We start from the raw sequence: 18,648 nt of genomic DNA on the forward strand, positions 1-18,648 counted from the left end.
TTGTCTTCAGGGACCTAGGGTGCCTTGATTCTGTCTACAAAACCATGATACTCATTGAAAGAAAATTTTGGCTGGTGACCTTCTCTGCCACCTGCCAGCTCCCCACTCTGCAATCTGTCTGACTCTTTTGCCTGCAGAGGAAATGCAGACAGAAAGTGCAGAGGTGGGCAGACATCTCTCCTTCACATCCAGCGAGAAAGTGAAGAGTAACTTTGAACAGCATGTCTTGGGTGGCTGCTTTTAGGGATGGAGTGGGCATGCAATGGATACTTACAGATTCTCCTGAAATGTCAGGACTGCAAGTTTTTGGTGCTCCATGTAAAAGAAGGCCTCAGAAAACCTTCGGACCTGCAGAATAAAACAATGTAAACAGTTCAATTCTTTAGGTAGGTATTACCTGCACTTTCTTTTTTTTTAATTGAGGCTCCAAAAGATGAATGATATTTCCTAATAGGAGGAGAGCCAGGCCCCTGACCTGCAGGTTCTGAATCAACAGTCTTCACATTCCTCCAAACTGATCTCTCTCCTTCAGAGCTCTTAGCCCATGCTTGGTTTATGAACACACGTGAATGCAGTCTATGACTCTGTTCTTGCATTGCTTTTGCTATTGTTTTTAACTTGAGGTCTTATTTATTCTACTAGAATATAAGACCTCTGTGAACAGGGTCCATAAATAAATGCAGATGAAACAGAATTCCCAAACCCAGTCATGTATGTTCTCTGAACATTTTGTGGACTCTGCTCTTCATATGTTTTGTCATCTTGCTCTAACTAGATGTTGATCTAAATACCAGCATATTTAGTTATGCATCAGCACCTAACCATGTGTACCTAAGCTGGTGGCAGAGAAACACACAGAGAGCAACGTCTTACATTAAAAAGCACTTTTTCAGCTGGTGCGGTGGCTCATGCCTGTAATCCCAGCACTTTGGGAGGCTGAGGCGGGCAGATTGCCTGAGATCAGGAGTTCGAGACCAGTCTAGTCAACATGGTGAAACCCCATCTCTACTAAAAATACAAAAAAAATTAGCCGGGTGTGGTGGTGTGAGCCTGTAATCCCAGCTACTCGGGAGGCTGAGGCAGAGGAATTGCTTGAACCAGGGAGGTGGAGATTGCAGTGAGCGGAGATGGCACCACTGCACTCCAGTCTGGGTGACAGAGCGAGACACTATCTCAAAGAAAAAAAAAAAAAAAGAAAAGCACTTTTGCCAAAATACTTTTAATATTTCTTGTGATAGGCTCCGAAATCCTCTGAGATTGCCAAGGCAAGTATTCTATGAATGACACAGCAAAGGCCTGAGAGGCTAAGGAAGTTCACAACGCCACCCTGCACGATCATGGTAGAGACAGGAAAGCATGAAGATCTAGAGGCCAATCCCAATGCTTGATCTAATTCTCATAAAGGTTCCTCCAAAGAAATCAAATGCATGTGATCAGAGAATGCACAGCAGTTGGCCACTCACCCTCAGGGTGTGGTGTTCCTGGGTGAGATAAGTGGTCACTTGGGAGTGCAGAGTGACTGTGTCCAGGAACTGGGTCCACAGGGCCATCATGTGGGATGTGAGCCAGGCCAGATCCTTGCTTATCTGCTCAGCGATCTTCTCTGGATTGTTCAACATCTGGAGAGGCAAAAAAGGTGGTAGTCAAGGCTCCTGACTCCATGAAGTCAGGAGCAGTCTTCTTCCTGAAGTCTTTACTGACTTTTCTGTTTTCAATAAAGCACTCTCCTTTCTCTGTACATCTGTAGTATTATATATTACAACTCATAGTACTATAGGATCATGTTATCTCGTTTGATCTGGAAGCTAAAACAGCAATGGCAACAACAAATTATTGAGGTAGTTCCTATCTATAGAAAAACATCCAAAGCCCTTAGTCTAGCAGGCAAGATTGCCCACTACCTAGTCCCAGTATATCTTTTCCATTTCATTTTACTTTCATGTATGTTCTGAGTACAGCTTACTCTTAGATTTCCATAAACATCTTGCACCTTTAATATTTTCTCTCTCTCTTCGTTTATCATGGATATCCCCTTTCAACTTTTCTATCCAAGCCTTCTAATCCCATCACCACAAAACTCAATTCACCCTACTTTTCAATGCCCAGAGCCAACAACACTTGCTTTATGACGTCTTCACAGTTGCCACCAGCTGGAAACCTTTTACTCACATTCTCCCCAAACTCTTCAAGGTACCCCAGATCCATCTACTGGACTCTACTCTGTATCCCATCAAATTCTGGATGCAGTACTTCACAGCAGTTATAACTTCCAATCATCACTATCTCCTATGTGTAAGGTAGAGTACTAGGCATTTGACGGTGCTCCCTATCTAATCCTGCCAGATACCCTTTGGTAGAGTTACTGTGGCCATCCAATTACAGAAAGTGAAATGAAAGTCAGTAAAAGAATGCCCAACCTCACATACAGCAGGGATTCAATGGGAGGGATGTATGACTATGAAGCCACATCACCATGTCACCTTCGCATAGTAAGTGTTTAAAAAACATCCTGAGAGAAGACAGCATCTCTGTAACCTCAAAGCACCTGAGGACTGAGGCAATTCATGCACGATAGGTGCTCCATAGCTTTTCTCCACCATCCTCCTCCCACTACTCCACATTTGTTTTTGTTTTTCTTTTAGTGACAGGGTCTCGCTCTGTCACCCAGGCTGGAGTGCAGTGGTGTGATCGTGGCTCACTGCAGCCTCGAATTCCTGGGCTCCAGCAATCCTCCAATGTCAACCTCTGGCTGGGACTACAGGTGCATGCCACTGCACTCAGACAACTTTTTGTAGAGACGGGGTCTCACTGTGTTGCCCAGGCTGGTCTCGAACTCCTGGGCTCAAGTGATCCACTTGCTTCAGAGTGTTGGGATTACACGTATGAGCCATCACACCTGGCTTCACTCCACATTTCTTACGGGAGATTCCTGGTTACATTAACTAAAATGTAGAGGAGTTAGACTAGAAAGGGCCTAGAGGCTTTGGGAGAAGACCCTTTGGACAGAAATGCTTTAGATAGCTACAGTTTAGAACCGGGAGAACCATCTTTTGGGGGAGTAACTCAAATTCTGGAGAGGTGAGAAGAGAGGTCACATCTCTGAGGATGGCAGGAAGCCAGTTGCCAAAGCCTGTCACTGACCTCTAAGCTTCATCACTTATTCAAGCATTAATCCCAGGCACATGTTTAGAATAAGAGAGAACTCAGAGATGAACAAGAAAGGGTCTCTGTCCATAGGGAGCTTTGTTCAATGGTGGATATTTCCACTCATTAATGTGAGTTAACAATTAAAAGTGCCGCGGAGCTTTCTACTACGCACAATAGACCAGGGACACACAGCCATAGCCACATCCAATCCCATTCCTTTCTCTTCGTTGCCCTGTGCCTCAGTTTCCCCATCTGTAAAGTGAGTATGCAAAACAAATTACTGCTTTTGGATGTAAAATATGAGGAGATCCAAGTCCAATGCCTAGCTTGAAATGCTGGAATTTTCTTCTGCTATTCTTAGACTGAAGACTGGTGCTAGATAGATACCAACTGGGTAAAGTGAGACATTCAAGAGTAAGAAAAAGAGGGAAGGAGGAGTTTGGCACACAGTAAGGTTCTCTAAATGTTGCATATTTTTGCTTTATCATGGATGACTTGCTTCCAGATACGGAACATCATTCAGCCACAGCATCATCTCTGAGCTACTTCTTCCAAAAGGTAAGATAAGTCTGTGATGATGACACAAGCTATGAAACCCCAAAATGAGGGAATCGCCTGCATTTTCTTCTGATGGAAGCTTTACTTCCAGCACTGGCTCTGGGGCAGGCAGGGGTCAAACAGGGAATGGCCATTCTTGGCCCATTCCCATACATCATGGTCAAAAGTGTTAAGTAAAAACTGGGGCCGGGCATGGTGGCTCACACCTGTAATCCCAGAACTTTGGGAGGCTGAGGCAGGCAGATCACGAGGTCAAGAGATCTAGACCATCCTGGCCGACATGGTAAAATGCTGTCTCTACTAAAAATAAAAAAAAAATTAGCCGGGCATGGTGGCAGGTGCCTATAGTCCCAGCTAATCGGGAGGCTGAGGCAGGAGAATTGCTTGAACCTGGGAAGCAGAGGTTGCAGTGAGCCAAGATCACACCACTACACTCCAGCCTGGCGACAGAGTGGGACTCCATCTCAAAAAAATAAAGAAGAAAAGAAAAGTGAAAGTTGAATGGGGAATATGGCGGACAGGGTCAGTCATTGCAAAACCTCCTGGCTAGAGAGTGAGGCTTTTGGATGAACTGTGACTTCTATATAGATTCTTGAACCAGTGCCTCTCACTAATAAGACCCAACCTTCTGCATCAGCACGTGGCATAACTGCTCCTGAAAATGCCCCCCACCTCACCTCTGCCCACCTCCCATCCTGGCCCAGTGCACTCCCGTTCCCAGCCATACCAACCTGCTGGCAGTGGGCTGCACACACACCTGGTCCTCTCCAATCCCAGGCCCTTGTTCAGGCTGCTGGTCTCCCTGCGCACCTTCCCCCATCACCTTCCAGTTTCCTTTCTTCTTCTTTTCATCACTTTGGACTTGTCTGTCCTCTACCAGGTAACCATTTCAGAAGCCAATTTTGTGTCTCCTTGTTTCTTTTTTTTTTCTCTAAATAATTTCAACTTTTGTTTTAAATTCAGAGAGTCCACACACAGTCCATATTGCTTCTGATGACTCTTCCGAACCTTCTCCAATGCTCCGCGTGTAAGTCTAAGATCCTTCTTGACGTCTGCGTGACCTGCACGGGCACCTCTCATAGCACCTCCACCCACATGTTGCTGGCTTCACTTCCTACATCCCTGTTTGCCTGCATTTTGAGCTTTAGCCTTCTAAGTATTCCCAGCCCCTAGCACAACAGCTGATAGAGAGTGGGGGTCAGTGACTCTTTACAAAATGAATAGGTGGCTCGGTGTCCGTGGGAGGTGTCCCAGGCCTCCGGAACTCAGACTGCCTCTCCCGGCCTCCTTGTTCCCTCACTCACAGCACCACCACCACGCTGCCACCACAGTGGCACCAGCAAACACAGCACGAATCCTGAGCTCCGCCACCAGAGTGAACAAGAGAAAAAAGAAAAGCTATTCATTAAATGTGTCTTTGGGAGGATTATGTTTCCTCAAGTTGATTATAGAAATGGCTTTAGATAAGGTCAAAGAAGCTTCTAATTAAGCCACAAGAGGACTTTTCTACTCCACAGATGCCCGAGCCTGTGCAATCACAGATGGCAAGCTTGGAAGGGTTTTTTCCAGAGACCGAGGAGGCCCTTTATACTAACAAGGAGGCAGCTGCAGCCCAGAGCTGTCATAGCTGAAACTCCCTGGAAAAAGGCCCTGCCATCCACGCCTGCCACACTTTCACCCTCGTCACCTGGGTGCTAACCAAGCACCTTTGTTCACTCCCTTACTCCCTTGCTCTGCCAACTGAGTGCTGGTTCTGTCCCAGCTGTGTGCCGAGCTCTGGGGAGCCAAACATAAATGCATACAGTCCAGGAAGAGGTGTATGATCGTGTTATAGCTATTTAATTAGATAATTATAATATACTGGTAAACTACTGTGCAAGAGATATATACTGAGTACTGTAGAAAGGTCATGGAAGGCTTTCTGGAGGAGGTGATACTTACATTACATCTTCAAGGTCAATAGACATTAAGTCAAGAGAAGCCTGCTTTACATTCCATGAACAAACCGCGCTCTCTCACTGGTCCTCAATTATGGTTGCCCATCGGAATCACTAGGAGGCTATAAGTCCACCAATGTCTGGGCCTGTCTCAGATTCTCTGAGGGTGTGGCCTAAACATTAAACCTTTGTAAATTTTTCCCAGGTGATTGTAATGGGCAGCCAGGGTTGCAAACCCCTGCTTGGTCACAACCCCTGCCTTCATGCATGTCCTCATCTTCATCCAGAATCCCTCCCCAACACCTTGTGTGCATACACACTCAGGCACACACACACCTGCGATGTCCACTCCTGTTTCAGATCTCAGTTCAGTGCCATCCATCCAGGTGCCCTCTCCTACATATACAAGGGGGGGGCGTCTAAGAATAAGAATGGCAACACTGACAATTGAGAGTTACAAGGCACTGTGCGCCAAGAGCTTTACGGAAATTTTAATGTACTTAATTACTTAATCCTTATAGTAATCCTACCCATAAATCTAATATTATCACTCTTAATTTATGGATGGAGTAACTAAGGCACTTGAAGGTGGAGCAACATGCCCAAGATTACCGATAGTAAGTGGGAGGCAATGTCTGGACCCAGGAAGTCCAGCTCCAAAGCTCTGTTTAGTTGCCAAGCAATGCAGCCTCTCATTAACCCCTCTACGTGCTGTGTAGAGCTGCAAGCTGGCCCCTGTACCACTGCATGTATTACAACAGCATGCTCACACGTCTGCTCAACTCGCTTCAATATATATTTGCAGAAGACAGGAGGAACCTCCTGCAAACTTTGCATGTATCAAACTCTTTAAACTCACAGGATATACCTGGAGACTTCTGGCATGGGATTCACTTAATACCCCCTTCATTGAGAATTTATTTTTCCTTCTGATGTTCAAGGATTTCTATAACAACAGCATAGCAATAGTTCTGCAAGTGCATCCACTTACATGACTTTGGACCAAGGGTGACGTGGATGAAAGAAAATTCAAGTTGTTCCGGGAGACTTTCTATCAATGAAAAATGAAATCCAACATCTTGTTGAGTTCAGTTTGATAATTACTTTGGGATCTATTCTCTACCTGGTGCTATTTGGAGACGGCGTTTTGCAGTTTTGCTTCAGCAAATATTTAGCACGCTTAGTATGTTTTCGTAACAGCCTCCAAATATAAATAGAACTCAGTCCCTTCTATGCAGGAATTCACGGCTTAGTGGAGCAGAAACAAAGTAACACAAATCCTTAAACTAAACTGAGCCATGGCTGGGATGGAGCGCGGCACCATGAAACACAGGAGCTCACCAGGAGCTCTCAGATCCCAGGATCTCAGATGGTTTCCTGAGAAGTCAGCCTTTGGTCTGGGCTTTGCAGGCTGATGGGGATTGTGTCAGGAAAAAAACAAGGTGAGATGGGATAGTCCGGGCAGAGGCCATAGCTTGCAGAAAGATACTGTTTTTGCCCCCTGAAGGTCTGAAATACAAGGTGTGCAGGAGGGCCGGGGCACCTCAGGGACAGGTGAGAGGAGCATCATATGTCCATGGCTTTGACTTCCATCCTAAGCAATCAGGCCTTCATCCTGCAGGTGAACAGGAACTAGCAGGAGCTTTTAACCAGGACAGTGAGAGTTGTCCCTGTGTTGGTTTCCATGCTTCCTGCAGCACACTCTGTACGGGAGGATGTGCGAAGCAAAAGATCAGTCAGAGAAGGGCTCCCCCATACGGGGCCTTGTGGTTACAGAAGAAGTCCCTGTGAAGAGTGATCCTGACATGTGGTGAGGTCTCACTGGGCCCAGAAGCTTTCCCATTCCATGGGACGGGCCATAGGAAGGCAGGCTGGGTATTGCTGCCAAGGCTCCTGGAACCTCTGGAGAGATGCTCTGTGTGCACTGTTGCAGAAAAGACCGGGCAGAGAAGAGTTGAACCCTGTGTCCAGCTTCACGGCATGGCAGAGGGGGACCAGGAGACAGCTATGTGCCTGCTGGATGTCCACCTAAAGGGCGACCCCCAGTGAAGGTTTAGAGTTCAAACACACACTATTCAAACCGCCGTACACGATATCCCAGCTGCACCATCATCTCCAGGGAACTAGTGGGAATTGCAGAATCTCTTGCCCCACCTCAGCTCAAAAGAATCAGAATGCACATTTTAACAAGATCCCCAGGTAATTCACATGCACATTAAAGTGTGAGAAGTTCTAAAATTGGAAAGAGAAATTGGTTTTTCTCAAACCAGCTGCCTCCAGCTGAGCTTGGTGTTCTGGGCTGCCCTGGGCAGGCTCTCAATAAGCTCAGAGTCGCCCTCTAGAGTTAGTGCTGTGAAGTCCTAGCGCCAGGAATTCCCTGACCTGCGGGACAGGGAAAGGAGAGGTAACAGTGACCACAGTGGACAGCCAGTCCCCAAAGCTTTAGTTTCCCCACTAGGAATCAGGCCTAATAAAACCTACATCACAGCATCAAAACGAGGACCCATGGAGCACACATGTAACATACTAATCAATGGGACCAGTGCAGACTAGGTGCTCAGTTTCTAGGAATGGCTTTCCTTCACTCATTGTTGGAAGGTAGATAGTGTCCCGGAGGGCCTCCTATGCGCTTTACCCCCTTGAATTTGAGATCAGCTCCTTCACAGCAGAAACTTGAGAAGCCACTGGGCGTCATGGGACCTGAGTGTCCTCTAGAATCACGGACTTCAAAAGGATGTTAAATGAAACAATGCATTTAAAAACCCTCTGACAAGAGGACTGGTCAAAGCAAACAAACAAATGAAAGAAACAAACCCCAAATACGCAATCTCCACCACTCCCCAAAACCAGCAAAACAGGCTGCCCACAGTCAGAAGCTGCTCACTGATGCTTAGTAACTGTACTTATCATTAGTAGTTCCTGCTAGGAGGGTATAGCTCTGGGAAAGACTACGTGACAATTTGGGATCTCCCAGAAGTTTACTGGGGGGCAACCAGAGAATTCTCTTGTGTTATAGAAAACCTACGTTGCTGTATTATAACAAATTAAACAACAACAGCAACATTGCTCTCCAGTTGATACTCAGCATGTGTTGAATTTGTTTGTACCAAAGCACATGTCTGAGTTTCATTAGAACCTGCAGGTCCTCTGCGAGGAGTACACCCCACTTTGTAATCAGGCTTCACAGCAGGGGTCTTCACCAACTGCTCCAACTCCCCTCTCCAGCCTGCCCTGCATCCCCACCTGAGCTCCACCTAGGGGGGACCCAAGTACCCACGCTGCTTCAGTCTGGTGGGCCCTTACCCTGGGCTTTGCATGGCTGTTCCCTCTGCCCTGAGGGTCCTTCCCTGACTGGCGTCTGACACCCCCCACTCCTTCAGGGCAATGTCCCAGGCTCCATGCCGGCCTCCCCAGGCAAGATAAGGTGCCCGCTCCTCCTTGCTCCTGCAGCCCCTCACCTCTCGCTCCCTGGTTCCAGTACTGACCACATCAGCAAGGTCCACCTTATCTGTGAACAAATCTATTTCTCATTGAGCTGCAAGTAAGTCCTGGTTGGTATCTTCCATCTTTGTATACCCAATGAATAGTCCAGTGGTCAGCACACATTAGATGCTAAGTAAACATTTATAAGAATTGTATGGAGTAAAGATTCATCCACATCACTCTATTACTGCAGAGCTCTACGTCTTCAAATTGCTTTAAATCACCCAAAACACCTTCCCACCCCCACCACTGGCAGGAGTGGGGGAGACCAGGAGCTGGCGATGCTCTACCTCTAAACAGTGCTGCTGACTTAGCTTGCTCTTCAGGGACTGTTGGGAAGCGGGTGTTGTTTCTTCCATTGCAATGACCGGGCCAATTCTTTACCAAACCAAGGAGTAGGCGGAAGCACACCCCCATACGCCCTTTCTACCCTCTTCATCCAGCCACATCCGTGCAGCAGTTGGCTAATTTAGTTGCTTTGTATAAAGTAAAGCCTGTGGCAATACAGTCACTCAAAACCAAGAGCCAGTAGTCCTGCAGCTTGGGGCACCGCCCTAGAAGAGGAAGGCAATTAGTTGACCTCTCATAAAATATACTTGATCAAGTCATTGGCAGCCTGCATCCTAACCCCTGAATCTCCCACTAGAACCTTGTGGGAAACAGACAAGAGAGCATTGCAATGGAATACAGGTGGCCTTGTGTTTAGGCCCTGGGCCCACCCCTTGGTGATTCGTGGACTTTAAGGAAGCCACATTTCTCTGTGTCCATTTAAAGCAAAATGACTGGGGATACTTGAGTACCTCCCTCCTTGTACTCCCAGGGCTGCAGCAAGGATAGAGCCTGGTGAACCATGGGCAGGAAGCCAGCATTCCCTAGGCCAGGTATGTTGGTATTGTCATTGTTGCAGTGACTACAGTTAACCTTAATCATCAGTTCCTGCCTCAAGATTCACTCCCTTTCCTTGTATGGTATTGTGATGGAAGGAAATTAAAATTTCTTACTCCCAAACATATTTCTTTGACATGTTTTGAAAAGGCTGCTGCTTGGCCACCAGGCAGAAGTGACCCTCCAAAACTGCCTTAAGTGGGAAAAATTCGTATCTGCAGAGAATCTCTAATAATGAAGCCAGGCTCCCTCCCTTTTTCATGCCTTTCCCAAGATCCAGGAGGGATGGAGAGTTCCACACCTTTAAAAGTCTGAAAATGAACATGTGCCACCTATTCTCTGTGAGAGAGACTTCATCTACACAACAAGGCCACCTTGGCTGGCCAAGCCTCTTCTCTCCCTCCCATAACCTGGTTTGCCAGAATCTAAGCCCCCATCTTTCTGTAACCTTAAGGTGGTGTGTAAGTTTCTGTAACTCACTGGGAAATTGGGTCTTTAGGGGGCCAAGAGCCTATAGCCTCCATATGATATATATACATACACATACATACATATCTCTCTCCACAGTTTCTGTCACAGAGCTTGTATTAATAAAACCCTTGACATTTCTGAAGTCATAGGAACATCTTTTGTTATTCATAAATTCCTTTCAAACATATGCTAATTGAGCCTGTGCTAATGAGGTGACTCTTGACAGACCTTTAGATAGCTTTAGGGTAGAGGCTGTTTGCCAGAAAGACCAATCCATGATTGGAGAGCTGGGACTTTGAGCCCCGCCCCGATCTCTGGAGAAAGGAGAGGGGCTGGGGACTGAGCTAATCAACAACGGCCAATGATTTAATCAATCGTGTCTAATATCAGGGAACCTCCATAAAACCTTTAAGGGATGGGTCTTAGAGAGGTTCTGGGTTAGTGAATGCCTTCACCTGCTAGGAGGATGGTGTACAGGTGAGGACACTCACCTGCTAGGAGGATGGTGTACAGGTGAGGACGCCTTCACCTGCTAGGAGGAGCTCTACAGGTGAGAGGTCTCTGCACTTGGGTTCCTTGCAAACCTCGCCCTGTGGAACTCTTCATCTGGCTGTGCATCAGCACTCTTTGCAATATTCTTTACCATAGAACAGGTATAGTAAGAAAAGTGCTTCCTGAGTTCTCTGAGCCTTTCAGCAAATTATTAACCTAGAGGAGGGCATCATAGGAATCCCTGATGTAAAGCTGATTGGTCAGAAGTACTGCAGGCCCAGGACTCACAACCTGCACCTCAAGTGAGGCCTGTCTTATGGGGCTGCACCCCTAACCAGTGGGATCTGATGCTGAACCCAGGTAGACAGGATTGAGTTTGAATTGGATCACTGGACATCCAGCTCATGTCAGAGAGTTGGCAAGGTCATTGGTGTGAGGAAAGCCTCCATGCATTTGGTGTCAAAGTGTCTGTGGATACAGACAAATCCTAATAGTTCCTTTCTCTACACAGCTTGTCAGCCTCCTTCCTCATGGCTCTCTGTGACTTGGGAATGTGTTTCAGCTCCGTGGTGCCTGGGGCACACAGGCCTGTTCACTATAAGCCTGGGATCTCTCCACAGAGCCTCAGTCATCCCATGCCCTGCCTTCCTGCAGCCCTGCCCACTGTTCCACAAGCACAGCCTTGCACCTCACGCCTTGCTGCTTCCAGGTTCCATCTACCGTCTTTGTGCAAACAGAAGAGAGGCTCCGTATTCTCTCCAGGCTTGGCTGCAACCTAGCCTCCTCTCTCAGGTCCACTGGAGTCAGCCTTTTCCTGGGTAGACTTAGTGACACATCGACCTGGGATCCCTCTACCACATACTGATAGGGACAGGAGACAGGAAAATTCTGGGCAGAAGAGGGAAGGTCCTGGCAAAGGCCCCACCCTCAGGCCTGGAACTGTGGCCCAAAGTAAGAACATGCATTTCTATTTTCCTGCTTGAATGTTGCCTTATTCAAAACCATCCATGGCCTGCCCCACCCCCCATCCTATGCCCATAAAAACCAACAGGCTATACCAACAGAGAGAGGAGAAGAGGAGAAGCAGCTGGATGCCTCCCCAGAGACTATGGTTGCACGCTGGAGAGAAGCAGCTTGACTTCAGAAGGATGGCTTGACAGGGTTGCTTCGCAGAGGCATCTGGCTGGGGATGGCCCAACTCTGAGGGAAGATTATCTTCCCGCTCCATGCCCTTTCCAGCTGCCCTTCCCACTGAGAGCCACTTTCATCAGCAATGCAAGCCTCCGCATTCACCAGCCTTCAATTCATTCACCATTCTTCAATCACTTCAACCTCATTTTTCCTGGATGCCAAACAAGAGCTCGCGTACCACAGGTGTGGATGCAAAAGGCTGTTTTACCGTCTGCCCTCATTGGCGGAAAGCAACTACCTCATGCGAAAAAGTGTTAACTGAGCTGTTAACACTTAAGCCATCTGCACATGGCAAAGCTAAAAGAGCACTGACTGTAACACTCCTTCTGGGACTTTGGGGGTCATGGGTACTCCCCTCTAGATGCTGTTGTGAGGCCCACATGGACTTTTGCCCCCTCTGAGCATCCCAAAGCACTCACCCCAGCTCCTGTACCTGCTCACCTCCTGTGAGGTGTTGAGCTCAATGGGTTTGAGTGAGTGGAGTTTGCCCCTGCTGGTGCAGCAGCAGCCAGCTAGCTCCAGTGCCTACGCTCCAGTTCCTGCCCACGAAGGGGTTAGGGAAAATTTCCTGCTTCAATACGGTACCTGTATCCATTGTGGAGTCCCAATAAGATAAGTAAGCAACAACAAGGAAAGGGTCCCAGATGCGGGAGAACAATTTTTTTGAGACATGGCTAATCACAGACAACCTGCTGGCACAACATCTTTTCCCAAATACCCTGTTCTGCATATAGCCCCAGCAGCACAACCTTATCTGCACGGAGCCCCTCCAGCATGGCCCTTTTAAACTTCCCTCCAGTCTCTGACTCTTTGCAGACAGCCCCTCGTCTGCTCCGCTGCCTGTGGTACCCTTGCAACTTATCTTCATACCTTCGTACTTTAATAAATCTGCCTTTCTTTACCTATGACTGTCTTGGTAAATTCTCTTAGCACCTGCAATGCCAGCCCCAGCCAATTACACCTGCAATGGCCACATCCACAACCCTCACCACTGTAAATCAAAAATAAAATTCTAAGCCCCCAAACTTACTGAATGAACCCCTCCTCTTGGTCGGGGCATTCAGATGCAAACCTGAAGCACTAGTCAGGCCATGATAGGAATGGTTGGCTGGACATGCCTCAGTATACCTTCCTCCCTTTGGAATTCAGGCACAGCTAACCAGCAAATTATAATGTTAAAACAGAGGGCTTAAGACTGACAAAACAGACTCCTTGTAGCAAGAAAATACCAACACAACAGACAGCAGGCCCTTGAAAGAAACTGAAGTATTTTACCCTAAAATATAGTTATTTAACATATTTTGGAAGGACCCTGCAAAGCTGCCTCTTTAAGCGAAAATCTACATTGTATAGAGAATCTCCTTCCCTTTATGTTTTTGTTGTTGTTGTTGTTGTTTTTCTGATGTGGGAGAGAATTAACTAAGAGTCTGGCACCTTTTTAAGTCTTATAAGAAACATTCACCATCTATTCTCTCTGAAGCCTGCTATCTAAAGACCTTCATCTGCATAATAAGAACTTGGTCTTCACAACCCCTTATCTTAACCCAGACTCCCTTGTATTGATTCCAGGTCTTTAGATAACCTCTTTCAACCAATTGCCAATCAGAAAATCTTTGAATCTACCTATGATCTGGAAGCCTTGCTCCCCCAGCTTTGAGTTGCCCCACCTTTTTGGACCAAACCAATGAATGCAGATCTTAGATGTACTGACTGATGTCTTATGTCTCCCTAAAATGCATAAAACCAAGCTATAGCCTGACCACCTTGGGCACATGTTCTTAGGATCTTCTGGGGCTGTGTCATGAGCCATGGTCACTCATATTTGGCTCAGAATAAATCTCCTCTAATATTTTATGGAGTTTGACTCTCTTCATCAACACCAGGCCCATGGAATAGGAGAACAATGTCAAGGACAGCAGTGACACTGGTGGCGGCATTTTGCCCCAAGCTCTGTTCTAAGCACTGTGCACCTGTGACCCCACTTCATTCTCCTACGGCCTGCCCAATGCCGGACAGCCAGCTGGCTGATTCAGGACTGTGCCCTGCAGTCTGGGCAGAAGCCTTTACCCACTACTTTTGAGGTGACGCATAACACAGGACAACACCACACACTGGTCCATTGGATCAGTACATGAACATATTGAGTCCAAGCTCCTTTTGTAGATGGGCCAATAGCCTCAGGGGTATGACATTAGTGGCTCCAGGGTCAGTCATTTCCTCACCTTTTCTACTGTCCATCCATTCATTCTAGCATTTATTCAGAGCTTCTAGGTGCCAGGAGCCCTTCTAAGCAGTAGAAGTTCCAGAGTGAACAAATCACCTCCCTAGGCTATGTGCTGCATGAGCAAGGGGTCACCACTGAGTCCCCATGGTTGAGACCTGAAGAACACTGGATCTGGGAAGCACTGGGGGCTTGGGAAGTGTTTGTGAAATTAATAAAAATTCTCATGGGCCAAAAGACGAACGGCAGTCGTTCCCAGGAAAACGTTGATCCTTTTTGCCATGAAGACAAAAGGAACCTGGACATTTAACCATATTCCCTGCCAAAGGCATGAGTATCACCAAACTCTACTTTATGACCACAAAAAATGACACGCCAAAGCTCCCATCATTTGATAAATACTTGCACCAGACATGATGGTTTGCATTTTCTGCATTTACTGCACAGGGCCAGACCTCATGGACCCCATCTCTATTCCCTGCACCGATGCTGCCTCCTGGGCTTGCATCACACTGGGGAGGGCTCAGCGTCACAGGGACCAGCAGCCTCACCCTGTTCTGCTTGCCGGCACTGTGACTTTAGTCAGGGTGTGAGTCAAGCCCTGTTTCTTCGTCCACTGAACAGAATGTGATGGCTTATCTTATAGAATTGTTTTATCAATTGCATGAGAAAATTCACACAATGTAGCCAGGCAACTAGCCAATGTGCCAGCTTACTGGCTAAGAGAAAAAGGCATCAATGAAACCACCATTGCAAAATTATAACTGAGATGGTGAAAGAGACCTGAACTAACCACTTCCTTCTTGATTCTAACCTCCAAGCTGTCCTTGTTCATTCCTGGGCATAGGCCAAACTAACTTTAGGAGGAACTTGGTTTATAGTTTGAAACAAAGATAGCAGCCCTTTCCCAACACAAACCCCCTGCTTGCCTGGTGAACTAGACTGCCTTTGTAAGACTAAAAAATTAGCCAAAATCTTCGAAATGATGGTTTAGGAGTCATGCAGCTGGAGGCTACAAGATTCTGACCCTCCTCAAATTGCTTCTATGGAATAATATCACTATTGTAAAACCTAAGATCGGTGCTCGAGATATTTTGCAGACCCTGCACTTGATGGATCAGTTGGTATCACCCAGATTGATAAACGTGCTCATCTGGTCTTGCGGCCCTCACCCAGGAACAGACTCAGCGCAAGAGGACAGTTCGACTCATCGCCAACCCAACCAGTCAGCACTCCTGACTCACTGGCCCCTACTCAGCAAATTATTCTTAAAAACTCAGATCCCCAAATGCCTGGGGAGACTGATTTGAGTAACAATAAAACTCAGGTCTTACCCGGGAGGCGGAGCTTGCAGTGAGCCGAGATTGCACCACTGCACTCCAGCCTGGGTGACAGAGCGAGACTCCATCTCAAAAAAAAAAAAAAAAAAACTCAGGTCTTCTGTACAGCTGGCTCTGCATGAATTATTCTTTCTCTATTGCTATCCCCGTCTTGCTAAATGAGCTCTGTCTAGGCAGTGGGTAAAATGAACCCATTGGGTGGTTGCATCGGTGAAAACAGATTCATTTTTATCCCCATTTACAGATAAGAACATCAAGGTTCATAAAGATTAAGCAACTTGCTTAAAGTCACACAGTGAGTAGGTAGAGAATTCAAAGCCATGTCTCCCTGGCTCCGACGTGCATAATCTTTGCAATACAGGATTCTCCATCACTACCACCCACTAGCCACCACCCACTACCATGTGACGTATAAGGAGAAAACAGGCAGTGGTCCCTGCCTGCCCTCACGACCGCACAGCTGGGGCTCTGGAGGCAGAAGCCCTGCTGCGTGTGAGCACCAATTCCTCCCACCACTTACCAGATGACTTTGGACAAGTGCTTTGGTAATGGTGAAATCTCAGGGGCTATAGAAAGATTAAAGGGGATTACATTGACAAGCACTTAGAACTGTGCCAGGCTGAGAATCCCTGCTGATTAAATATAAGTCAGTGATGCTGGTGCTATGGTGATCCCGGACTAGGGAAGAGAGGCTCCCGGAAACCTGAACATAACAGGCACAGAAAACAACACGGAGAACCTGCAGGCCACACCCAGAAGGAAAGAGAGTGGGCGTATTGACAAATAGTCACGAATCAGCTCTTCAGCCTGATCTCGTGACGGGAAATGGAAAAGCCGAGTTGGAAAGCTGCCTGTTCCTGTGTTCCTTGTTGTTGTTTCAATTGCTAAAACTACATTTCTGATAATTTACAGAGTAAAGCAGTTTCCCCTTGGGATGCTGAGCTGCACCTCCACAGGTACGTGGCTCTGGCCAGGCCCTCAGGGGATGGAGCCTGAGGCAGCCCGAGCCAGCCCTGGAAGGAGAGGCCATCTCACCGGAGAAGAGCAGACCCCATGAGCAGAGCACTTAGGAGGGTCCTTGCGTGAGCTCTCTAGTGGTCCCCTCAGAACAAACCTACTATGTAGATGAGGAATCCAAGGCCCCAGAGGGTGAGCCCACTGTCTCAGGTCCCACAGCTGCTCCAAGGAGAAGCTCAGAGCCTGGATTTAAACCCACGCCAGCATGGCTTTGACGCTTCTGGCCCCTGCCTAACACAGTGGCTACCTTGAGGCTCACTCGGGGAAGGATGAGAGCTGTAGCCATCTAGAGCCCAGGGCCTCCCGTCTACGCAGCTGCCCGCTCATCCACACACGGTCAATGCTGCAGCAGAGTCGGAGCATATGAGCCCCCAAGTGTGGACATTAGGCCTTTGACTCATCTCAGTGGCCTTTACACACTCTCTAAATGGACTCCTGTGTTGCCCTCCTACCGTCTGCTGGCCCTGCATTTTTGATAATCAGTGCTTGGCATGTGTTTCCCTGTTATCGCTACAAGCCAAGTCCCACCCCTTCTCCCAGGCTGCCGTCCAACAGCCCCTCCCCGAAGGCCCTCCAGCTCTAGGCTCCCAACACCCTCCTCTGTCTCTGCCTCTGCATTCCGCCCTCTCCAGGGATCTCCTCTGCATCCACTGTGAGACTGGATTTTACTCACTTTGTAACATGCTCTAAAGCAGGGGTGCTCAACCCTGGCTGCACATAATATTCATCTGGGGAGCTTTGAATAAAAACACAGTATCTGACCTCCAATCCCAGATACTCTGTTTCAGCCAGTTTATGTGCCCAGGCTCAGGCAAAGATGCATCATTAAAGTTCCAAGGATGATTCTAATGTACAGACAAAGTTGAGAAACACTGGTTTAACAGACAGAGGTGTCAGTCTGGGGGATGAGAGTTTGCGTCCTGCTTCTAGTACTGATTAGCTGTGTTAGTCACCCTGGTATAGACTTCTTTCCAATCTTGATTTGCCTCTTCTTCATAGAGAAATAAGAGTACCTACCCAGATAGCTAACACAAGGGGGATGTAAAAGTGTTCCAGAGATTGTAAATAGCAGCAGCATGCATTTGTCAAATATTTATTCAGTCTTTACTCTTAATGCACGCTTGATGAGGCTTTGTTGGCAAATCCATGTGACTGTTTTCATGATCATCACTGACTCTAGCCTCCCTGCCATGTCTGAGGCCATCTGTGCACAGGTACAAGATTCTGTCATCCACAGTGAGAAGCACTGAGTTAACTAGTCAACAAACGTTTGTTCAATGGATGGGTAATGGACAAATACATATGTGTAGCCTAAGCTTCAGGGAAACAAAAATCTGTTAACATGTTTAGTTTTTCCAAAATATCTAGCAAGGCACATACTTATAGAACACAGTGATGTAGGGTAACAGAATGTAAGAATATTTCTCCAGCTTGGTATCTAGAGTGAAGTTACAAGTGGTGTCTTTTCACTTCTGTTTTTTACAGCAAGCAAGCAACTGCATTTGCCTTGCAAAACTACTGCCATTCATTCAGACCCCAGCGCCAGTTCTCCAATTACCTGTAGCTCTGAGCACAGCTGAGAAAGTGTTTCTTCAACAGCAAGGGCCTCTAGAAAGAAAAAATAAGCTGTATGATTAAATGAACCCATACTGAAATGCAGCAGTTTCTAATTAAATGAAAAAGCAAAAGTTTCACATTGGCATTAACGTCACAGAGACAAACACATTGCTGAGGACCTTCTATCTATTCTAACTTCCTAAAGGGACCGTGCTTATCAGGAGAATGAACCTGATTGGAGCCATGGACTGAGCACTAGATAAAAGCCAATATCACCTCATGCACACCGTTATGAGAAGCAGTACATCCCAAATTCATACAGCACTTTTTGTGGCCCAGAGAGATTCCA

The 18,648-nt window shown here is 47.1% G+C and overlaps 1 protein-coding gene across 4 annotated transcripts in view; it reads right to left on the minus strand.

Annotated features, from left to right (window-relative positions):
* FAM135B (family with sequence similarity 135 member B) overlaps positions 1-18,648 on the minus strand; it is a 364,542-nt gene that overhangs the window by 44,369 nt on the left and 301,525 nt on the right. For all 4 annotated transcript variants that reach the window (XM_019032899.4, XM_063709528.1, XM_055348039.2 and 1 more), the window contains 3 exons: positions 18,301-18,350; positions 1,464-1,619; positions 275-348 (listed from right to left, as the gene is read on the minus strand). In XM_019032899.4, the coding sequence (XP_018888444.4) occupies positions 275-348; positions 1,464-1,619; positions 18,301-18,350 (280 nt within the window). The remainder of the gene's footprint in view (positions 1-274; positions 349-1,463; positions 1,620-18,300; positions 18,351-18,648) is intronic.

This window comes from Gorilla gorilla, chromosome 7 (genome assembly GCF_029281585.2).
Source record: "Gorilla gorilla gorilla isolate KB3781 chromosome 7, NHGRI_mGorGor1-v2.1_pri, whole genome shotgun sequence".
Taxonomy (NCBI): Eukaryota; Metazoa; Chordata; class Mammalia; order Primates; family Hominidae; genus Gorilla; species Gorilla gorilla.